Genomic DNA, 10,870 nt, shown 5'->3' on the forward strand with positions numbered 1-10,870 from the left:
CAGTCCTTGCTTTTCCAAATACATGTACATCCTGTCTCTCAGGATTCCCTCCAACAACTTGCCCACCACCGAGGTCAGCTTCACTGGTCTATAGTTCCCTGGCTTGTCTTTACCACCCTTCTTAAACAGTGGCACTACGTTTGCCAACCTCCGGTCTTCTGGCACCTCACCTGTGACTATCGATGATACAGCAAGAGGCCCAGCAATCACTTCTCTAGCTTCCCACAGAGCTCTCGGGTACACCTGATCAGGTCCTGGGGATTTATCCACCTTTACCCGTTTCAAGACATCCAGCACTTCCTCCTCTGTAATCTGGACATTTTGCAAGATGTCACCATCTATTTCCCTACAGTCTATATCTTCCATATCCTTTTCCACAGTAAATACTGATGCAAATTGCTACATAAATGTTATTTGTTGTTGCTATTATTAAAGGCCAAATAATGAAACAACTAAAATTATTATAGATTTATTTTAAATATAACTTAAAATAACTTCTTTAACCTGTCCTCTACTGCTTCTGAGCTGATTCTTCAGTAAATGAGCTTTGTCAAGTCATCTGCGAATGGTACACTGAACTTAACCATGAATAGTGGAACTAAACGAAGGTGTCTTTTCTTCAAATGTCTTTTCCAGTGAACTTTGCCTTGTTGTCTGGTGATACACTATTACTAGCCATTTGAGTGACACAGTCAGAATTTCAAAAGCATGATTCAGAAGGCAATGAGGGGAGGGTACAGAAATAAAATCTGCAACACACCTATTATATGAAGGCCATACAGTCAAGTCATCATCACCTCACTAAAGTCATACTTCTGCCCACATGCTGCTGAAACCTTCATCCATGCCTTCATTATGGAGTTGTACAGCTACAGAAGAGGCCCTTCAGGCCACAGAGTCTGCACTGACCTATCAATACGCATCCCACTCTCCAGCACTAGGCCCATAGCCTTGAATATTATGACTGTTCAAGCACTCATTTGCATACATTTTAAAGGTTGTGAGGTTTCCGTCCTTTACTACTACACTCCCAGACAGTGCTTTCAGATTCCTACCATCCTCTGGGTGAAAATTCTTTCTTCATATCCCCTCTAAACCTCCTGCCTCTCACCTTAATTATGTCCCCCTCATTACTGACCTTTCAACTAAGGGGAAACAGCTGCTTCCTAATTACCTCTTGCCCCCCCAATCTTATAATCTCAGTCAGGTCCCCTCTCATCCTTCCCCGCGCCAAATGAAACAATCTGAGCTTTTCCAGCCTCTCCTCATAGCTAAAATTGCTTCACCCCAAGCAACATCCTTGTAAATCTCCTCTACAGCCTCTCCAGTGCAATCATATCTTTCCTATACTGCAGTGACCAGAACTCCATACTGTTTCCAACTGTGGATTACCAAAGTTTTGTACAGCTCCAATATAACCTTCTTGCTCTTATAATCTATGCCATGATTGAAAAAAGGAAAAATGTCCCACGTGCACGCTTAACTACCCTATTAACCTGTCCTGCTGCCTTCAGGAAGCTATGGACAAGCACCCCAAGATCTCTCTTTCTCTGAGCTCCCTAGTATCCTGCCATTCGCCAAGTATTCTACTATCTTGTTACTTCTTTTGAAGTACATTGCCTCACACATTTCAGGGTTAAATGATATTTACCACTGATCTTCCTGGTAACCAAGACCTTTTTCTGTCCTATTAATCTCTCAGCCAGTCCTCATGTCATCTATCTCTGGATCTAGCTTTATTTAAATGCTTTCCAAACTAGCTCCACATCTTCCACACTCCAAAACTCTACTTCCTGTATTTCAACTTGCATCAAGTCTCTGTTACTCATCATCCCTGTGCTTGCTAATCTACATCAACTCTTGGCTTGTCAACATCTCAATGTTAAAATTGTTTTCAAATTCTTTCATCTCGAAAAGTGAGTTTGCCAGCATAAAGTAATATACCACTGACAGTTAAGGTACAGAATCAAGTTGATTTTCTAATAGAATAGAAATCTTCAAGTTGATTTTCTAATAGAATAGAAATCTAAGAGAAGAACCTTTCGAAGGTGAGAAATCTTAAACGAATCTTACACCCCTTGTCCACACCTGATATACTTTGGCACTACAACAAAAAGACAGTGTGGGTAGATACTCAGTGCAATTTTTCTACTTCAAAGGCTTGGAATATAACATTTTTGCTAAAAGTAAAAGGCACTTTAGCTCTCAGTCATCCAAACATACAATTTGCTCTGGTTAGTAAGTTTGCAGATGACACCAAACTTGGTGGTATCGTGGACAGTGAAGGAGGTTATCTAAGATTACAAAAGGATGAGCTGAGGAGTGGCAGCTAGAGTTTATGTGAGATATTGCATTTTGGTAATAAAAAAAGGAAAGGAATTATACAATGAATGGTAGGGATCTGGGTGGTTTAGAACAGAGACACCTAGGGGTTCAGGTACATAATTCTTTGAAATTTGCATCACATATCGAAAGGATGATTAAGAAGGCATTTAGCATGCTTGCCTTCATTGTTCAAACATTGGAGTATAGGAGTTGGGATGTTACACTGAGGTTATATGGGATGTTGGTGAGGCCTCTTATGGAGTACTGTGAGCAGTTCCTATTATAGAAAGGGTATTATTTAACTTGAAAGGGTTCAGAAACGATTTACTAGGATGTTGCTGGGAATAGAGGGTTGAGATACAAAAACAGACTGGGACTTTTTTCACTAGGGTATAGGAGGTTGAGTGTTGACCTTATTGAGATTTATAAAATCATGAGGGGCATAGAAAAAGTCAGGGAGGAAATTCAAAACGAGGGGGCATATTTTAAAAATGAGAGGAGAAAGATATAAAAAGGACATGAAGGACAACTTTTATTTTACAGAGAGTAGTTGTAAACTGCCAGAGAAAGTGGTGGATGCAGGTATAATCACAACATTTAAAAAACATTTGGATAAGTTCATGAATAGGAAAGGGGGCGGCACGGTGGCACAGTGGTTAGCACTGCTGCCTCATAGCGCTAGAGACCCGGGTTCAATTCCCGCCTCAGGCGACTGACTGTGTGGAGTTTGCACGTTCTCCCTGTGTCTGCGTGGGTTTCCTCTGGGTGCTCCGGTTTCCTCCCACAGTCCAAAGATGTGCAGGTCACGTGAATTGGCCATGCTAAATTGCCAGTAGTATAGGTAAGGGGTAGATGTAGGGGTATGGGTGGGTTCGCTTCGGTGGGTCGGTGTGGACGTGTTGGGCTGAAGGGCCTGTTTCCACACTGTAATCTAATCTAATCTTTACAGGGATATAGGCCAAGCACACGCAGGTGGGACTAGTTTAGCTGGGGAGCATAGTCAGTATGAACTGGTTGGGCTGAAGGATCAGTTTCCATGCTGTATGACAATGACTCTAAGAGAATACAAAACATGTAATGGAACTTGCATCGCCTTACAGGAATAGTAAACATCAGGAAGATAGTTAGAAACCACACAAACCTGTAATATAAAATTGTGGTGGTGATTCAAGTATATTTTGTGGTGAAAATGGTTTATGCGCTGGGTAGTCAGAGTTTCTCTATTCTATCTTCAGGAACTTTCAAAATAATACTTAATTAAAAACAACATCACAAATTTGTTGATTGGTTTGGCATGGGTATCAATGAGAAGAGACAGAGGGCAACATACATTGAGAATGGAGATACAAGGATGGTGACCAAACAAATAGTGAGGTTGAGAGAGAGAGGGAACACAATGAGGATAGAGAGAAGGACAAGAAAGAAGAGAACAGAGACAAACAGTGAATGAATGTGGTTGGAGCAGAGGACACTGACAATTCAACAATGTATACTCCCTTTTTCACCATGCCATGACATTTAAAAGTTCCAAGATAAGATATTATCACATAAGGTCATAAGATATAGACTATTTAGCCTATTGAGCCTCCTGTGCCATTCAACTGGGGGAGGAATTAACTCAATTTTCCTTTCTGCTTCCCATACCCTTCAACTCCTTTAAAGACTAAAATTAAGTCCAATTCAGCCTTGAAAACCCAACTGCAATATCTCTACTCCTCACAATTTAGTATACCTCAATCAGGTCACCCTGCAGCCTTCTGTTTCCAGGAAAACAACCCCAACCTCTCCAATCTCTTCTCATAGCTACAATTGGGAGGCACAGTGGCTCAGTGGTTCAATTCCAATCTCGGGCAACTGTGTGTGTGGAGTTTGCGTATTCTCGGTGTCTGCATGGGTTTCCTCCAGGTGCTCCAGTTTCCTCCCACAATCCAAAGAGAATTCATAGGATTATGGAATCCCTACAGTATGGAAACAGGCCCTACGGCCCAACAAGCCCACACTGACCCTCCGAAGAGTAACCCACCCGGACTCATTGCCCTACTGCTCTACATTTACTCCTGACTACTGCATGGATAATTTAGCATGGCCAAAGTTGGATTGTGGGTGGAAACTTAAGTGATTTGGCCATGCTAAATTATCCATGGTGTTCAGGGGTATGTAGGTTAGGTGCATTAGTCAGAAGTAAATGTAGGGCAGTAGGGCAATGAGTCAGAGTGGATTACCTTTTGGAGGGTCGGTGTGGGCTTGTTTGGCTGAAGGGCCTGTTTCCACACTGTAGGGATTGTATGATTCCTCCAGCCCTGGAAAAATTCCAGTAAACCTTCTCTGCACTCTCTCCAGAGCAATTACATCCTTCCAGTAATGTGGTGATCAGAACTGCATGCAATACACCAGTTGTGGCCTCACCACTATCTCATACAGTTTCAGCATCATACCTCTACTTTTGTATTCAATACCTCCAGTGAAAGAGACCATTCCGTGTGCTTTCTTTACAATCTTATCTACCTATACTGCTACCTTTAGGGACTTTGTATTGCACACCAAGTCCTATTCATCCTTTTCTTAAATGGAAGATCCTTAATTTTGAAACTGTGCCACTTAGAACTGAATAAAATCATATTTCATTCTTTGAGACTTTAATGGTATAGGTCCAACCTGCTTAACCTATCTCAAAGGGCTACTGTTTAATTTCAGGAAAATCAGACTCGTTAAACTTTTCTGAACTGCTTCCAATGCAAGTAAATCCTCCTTCAGTGTGAAGGCTGAAATGACACGCAGTATGCTCGATATAGTGTCATCAAACCTCTGTAGAATTGCAGTAAGATTTTTGAATTTTTACATTCCATTTTCCCCATGCAAAGTCCAACATTCCATTCCATTTTCTTTCCTATTTACTTGCTGAACCTGCATGTTAACATTTTGTGATTCATGTGCAAACACACTAAAGTCTCTCTCCATTTAAGTGGCATTTTGCTTTTCCTATTCTTCCCATCAAAGTGGAAAAACTGCTTGTTATACTCCGCATGCCTAATTTTTGTCCATTCACTTAACCTATAAACATACCTTTGCAGATACATTCTCTCCTCCTCACTGACTTACATTATAAATTGACAGAGGAGGAACCCAGATCCACATTAAATGTTCTCAATCGCACTGACTTTTAAAAAATAAAATGAACTTCATTTCAATCTACAAGGCATCTTTGTTTAAGAATGCACTCTATTTAAATGTATGAGCTGAATACTGTAGCTTTGAGAAGATGCATTCCACCAATTGATGTGGATATTGAACACAAGATGAGAGTGCACCTGTGGATAGAAAGTTCCTTTTGTACTTGAAGAACTGCTAGAGGAGGCCCCAGTCACGTGATTTCTATCATATAGTGGGGCCCCATTGCTTCCTCCCATTAGACTCATGGAGCTGATCATGGACTTGCTACATGACATACCTATACAGGATAAAACAAAAATGTTACAATATCTTCACAAAACACTCAAGGAGCAATCAGTTTTTTTAAAAAAAATCATTAAATAAGCATTGTAAGCTCATCACATTGCATTAACTCATACTTATAAAACCAAATATGCATATACATTGAAAATTGTTGATATTGTTCGTTATTTTAGCAATATAAAATCTAATTATTTATACATTTTAAGTCAATATTATCGTAATTATAACTGCTGCTGTGTATAACTACTCTTGTCAAGAGATCTGCTCTTATTCTATGTTATGCTCACCTGTTACCAACACATGCATAATCCAACAAAGTCTAGGTCAAGCTGCCTTTCTGCTACCTTCCACTTGGTCCTTAAGATGAGATCGGTGTAACTTTTCATCTCTGACCCAATGACTGAAATATAAACTTATCAAAAATCTACTTATCTGCATGTTACTTCTAGTGTCGTTTTGTTCTTACAATTTCAAGAATCTCTTCATTCGTCTTTGGAAATTCTAGCATATTTCTTTGCATCCACATTTCAAAGGCTTTCTATTTCCTTCTGTCAATATTTGCTTTCGCCCAATTTTTGAAGCATACAAGTAAGTGGATAGAATGTAACATTTTTGAGCTTTTCCTTGTTACAAACTTGGTTTTTCCTGGTTGTTAACACATCTCCAACTTCACAAATAATTTTTGGCTCTCTACATCCTTCTTCTCTTACATTACATCTGCCATCCTTTGTTGGGATTTATCCTAAATGGACAAACTTTTCTACTTTATGACACTGCTCTCTTCAATTGTCTCTCTAGCTTCTGATGTATTCCATCTAGCTACTGTTGTTTTTATCTTTTCTCATGTTCATACTCAATCTATATTCTAAGCTCCTAGATTTTCTTGTATGGAATATTGTTCAGAAACACAAAAATTGTACCTCATTCACAATCATCCCAAAACAACACTATAATCAATCATTAAAATGAGGGATAATCTTTAGAAGTCCTCACCAGTGAAAGTGCCATGCTGGGAACTGCTGGGAGCAATGAAATTAAGGGGAACATGTGGGGCTCCACTGATATATTCATGTGGAAAAGGTCCATTAGGTCCTTTGTAACGACGACAAACAACTCGCTGGCAGACAAAGTACATTCCACCCATTACGAAGAGTGAAAGGATTATACCAATAACAGGTCCAATTGCACTGCTGTGAGACTGGAAATCATTCACTGAAGCTTCAGTTAATTCTGATGGGAAGAAAGCAGATTACTATCTCATGAGTTATTCAAAAATAAAATTTTCCACTAACTTTTCTACTTACATAACAAATATAATCCTAACTTAAATACAATCAGAAAATCAATTGAAGGTCTTCATGTGTAATAACTGGAGTGTAGCACTCTGAATAACATTGAGAAAAATGAAAAGTCAGTTTTAAAATGGCAAATGCCCATTTAGCTCAGTTGGTAGCACTCTCCGTTCTAGATCAATTAATGAGTTAGTACATAAATTCATACTTTTCTGCAGCACTGTGGAAGCATTACATTTTTGAAAATGAGATGTTAAATCAATATCTAGCCTGTCTAGTTTTGGTGAATGAATTCTCCCTGTGGCATCTTTCAAAACAGAAACACTGCTATGGCTAACATGATTCCTTAACTAGTAACAGACTAACTTCATCCATCTCATTTATTGCTTGTGGAAACTTACTGGAAACAATTTGTTTGCTAACCTAAGAAAAGTAAATGCACATCAAAAGGATTTGAGGCATCACTGGGAGGTTCTGAGGATGAGCTAATCCAAGGCTTTATTTAAGTCCAAATTTTTGGTAATTTTTAGTATCATTACCTGCATTATTAAAATGAGCCATTATACCTCTTCAAAACTGCATAAACATGCAGACTACCAATGGAGAAAGCAAGACACTCAGTAGATTTATTTACACACGAAGATTAACCTGACATGCATAAAAGTGAGCCTTAAGTGATATCCATTTCATACAAAGGTTGGAGCTGCATTAATTTAGTAGCATTCTAACTGTGGAATAGAAATTAGATTAGATTACTTACAGTGTGGACAGGCCCTTCGGCCCAACAAGTCCACAATGACCCGCCGAAGCGCAACCCACCCAGACCCATTCCCCTACATTTACCCCATCACGTAACACAACGGGCAATTTAGCATGGCCAATTCACCTGACCTGTACATCTTTGGACTGTGGGAGGAAACTGGAGCACCCGGAGCACACGGGGAGACTGTGCAAACTCCACACAGTCAGTCGCCTGAGACGGGAATTGAACCCAGGTCTCTGGCGCTGTGAGACAGCAGTGCTAACCACTGTGCCACCGTGCTGCCCATGTACAGTAACTACAGAAATATACAGTCAGCTCTTCTATCCCTGCATTTCTTCAACACGAATGGGGTTTAACATGATTGAAGAATTTAGACCATTATTTGTAGGATGCAAACTTTCTTTACCCATATTAGCTATAAAGTGCTTCCAGCCTCAATAGTTTGAATGGCGTGGCTATTACGTGATTTTCTTATAACCTAAGATCACATGAGAATGGAACTATGTTATTATATCAGAACCGACTGTATATGTTGGATACTTTTTATTGTGTGGTTTGATGCCACACCATGAGTTTGGGTTCAAGAATGGGCTATTTGAAGAGAAGACGAAGTCAAGAACTGTCTTCAGACTTAAACTTCAAATTAACACTATTTATTTACATAAATACTAAATAGTATTATACATGGTAGCCATGAAATATCCAGCTCTGATCTTATCATTTTTTTGTCTGTACATATCCATTTTGTCTTAAGGCTTTCTCTCATGCTTGTGTGGGGTGTAGACTGGTCAAACTCTGTGCACACACTACTATTTATACACTGTGTCCTATGACATCATCACAAGGATGCTCCAGGCTCCTGAAGCCCTTAACCAACAGTACCTAACCATGGGTGTACGTGAAGCAGAAACACAGTGTAGAAAAATTGGAACTTTCCATTCATCACATTAAATGATCACAAGAGTATAATAAAAGGGATTTTTTTTAAAACAAATGTTGGATCACCTTCAAAAAGAATTTTTTACATGTTCTGCTTCAAGAATCAATCCATGTCTTTCTCACTGTATCCCAAGAGTCACAAAAGTTCAAAACTCCCACACTGTTGGATGAGCAGATACTAACCACAAAGACGTTCATCTGAGCCATCATGGCAATCAGGAACTGAGTTGCAATGCTGTTTCTTCAAAATGCATTGACCACTACTACAGCGGAACTGGTTAGAACGGCAAATCACTGCAATTAAGATAAAGTGAGTTATTTATCAAACTAGGTTTTTATGAAGTGATTAAATGTTTCGAAATCCTGAAAACTGGCCAGTTTGACATTCTCTGTAGTTCAAATGGAGAATGAAGTGTTTCCAAAATAAATTCCTGCCATTTACGAGAAACTTTACATTTGTTTTGCAGTGTTTCTGAAATCTGATCTTTCGTATTTGAAAACTCATTTGAGAGACAGTCAGAAAATGTCAGCTATGAGTCCAAAAGTGAATAACTTCACTAGAACAGTATTACAAGCATCATTCTTGTCTTTGATGTCTCAGTTGGGGAAATTTAATTATGTTATATAGTCACCCAACACTTAACCTCCAGATTTGACATATTTCAGGAGGGAAAAAATTGCAATCTGCTCTGTCATCACGTGAGCATCTCAGTGATAACTCTGAACATAAACATAGCCTTGTGATCTTACTTCATTTGGACAAAATAAGGTGAAGCAATTATCCTAAAAGTATCCTCTCTTGTCTTTCTCCTAAAGGCAGAAAACTACAGCAGAGAGTCATAGTCATAGAGTCATAGATATGTACAGCATGGAAAAAGACCCTTCAGTCCAACCCGTCCATGCCGACCAGATATCCCAACCCAATCTCGTCCCACCTGCCAGCACCTAGCCCATATCCCTCCAAACCCTTCCTATTCATATACCCATCCAAATGCCTCTTAAATGTTGCAATTGTACCAGCCTCCACCACTTCCTCTGGCAGCTCATTCCATACATGTAATACCCTCTGTGTGAAAAAGTTGCCCCTTAGGTCTCTTTTATATCTTTCCCCTCTCACCCTAAACCTATGCCCTCTAGTTTTGGACTCCCCGACCCCATTTATCCTATCCATGCCCCTCATAATTTTGTAAACCTCCGATGCTCCAGGGAAAACAGCCCCAGCCTGTTCAGCCTCTCCCTATAGCTCAAATCCTCCAAGCCTGGCAACATCTTCGTAAATCTTTTCTGAAGCCTTTCAAATTTCACAACATCTGTCCGATAGGAAGGAGATCGGAATTACACACAATATTCCAACAGTGGCCTAACCAATGTCCTGTACAGCCGCGACATGACCTCCCAACTCCTGTACTCAATACTCTGACCAATAAAGGAAAGCATACCAAACGCCTTCTTCACTATCCTATCTACCTTTGACTCCACTTTCAAGGAGCTATGAACCTGCAAAGTCCTGCTAAGATTTACTTTCCCAAAATGCAGCACCTCGCATTTATCTGAATTAAACTCTATCCGCCACTTCTCAGCCCATTGACCCATCTGGTAACCCTCTTCACTGTCCACTACACCTCCAATTTTAGTGTCATCTGCAAACTTACTAACTGTACCTCTTATGCTCACATCCAAATCATTTATGTAAATGACAAAAAGTAGAGGACCCAGCATCGATCCTTGTGGCACTCCACTGGTCGCAGGCCTCCAGTCTGAAAAACAACCCTCCACCACCACCCTCTGTCTTCTACCTTTGAGCCAGTTCTGTATCCAAATGGCTAGTTCTCCCGATATTCCGTGAGATCTAACCTTGCTAATCAGTCTCCCATGGGGAACTTTGTTGAATGCCTTACTGAAATCCACATAGATCACATCTACTGCTCTGCCTTCATCAATCCTCTATGTTACTTCTTCAAAAAACGCAATCAAGTTTGTGAGACATGATTTCCCACGCACAAATCCATGTTGACTATCCCTAATCAGTCCTTGCCTTTCCAAATACATAAACATCCTGTCCCTCAGGATTCCCTCCAACAACTTGCCCACCACTGAG

General features: G+C 40.0%; 1 protein-coding gene across 1 annotated transcript in view; it reads right to left on the reverse strand.

The window, feature by feature from the left end:
• lrp5 (low density lipoprotein receptor-related protein 5) overlaps window positions 1–10,870 on the reverse strand; it is a 180,143-nt gene that overhangs the window by 7,734 nt on the left and 161,539 nt on the right. Inside the window, exons 18-20 of the mRNA XM_043705916.1 lie at window positions 8,956–9,066; window positions 6,772–7,008; window positions 5,634–5,773 (exon numbers count right to left, since the gene is read on the reverse strand). Coding sequence (XP_043561851.1) covers window positions 5,634–5,773; window positions 6,772–7,008; window positions 8,956–9,066 — 488 coding nt within the window. The remainder of the gene's footprint in view (window positions 1–5,633; window positions 5,774–6,771; window positions 7,009–8,955; window positions 9,067–10,870) is intronic.

This window comes from Chiloscyllium plagiosum, chromosome 16 (assembly GCF_004010195.1).
Source record: "Chiloscyllium plagiosum isolate BGI_BamShark_2017 chromosome 16, ASM401019v2, whole genome shotgun sequence".
NCBI lineage: Eukaryota > Metazoa > Chordata > Chondrichthyes > Orectolobiformes > Hemiscylliidae > Chiloscyllium > Chiloscyllium plagiosum.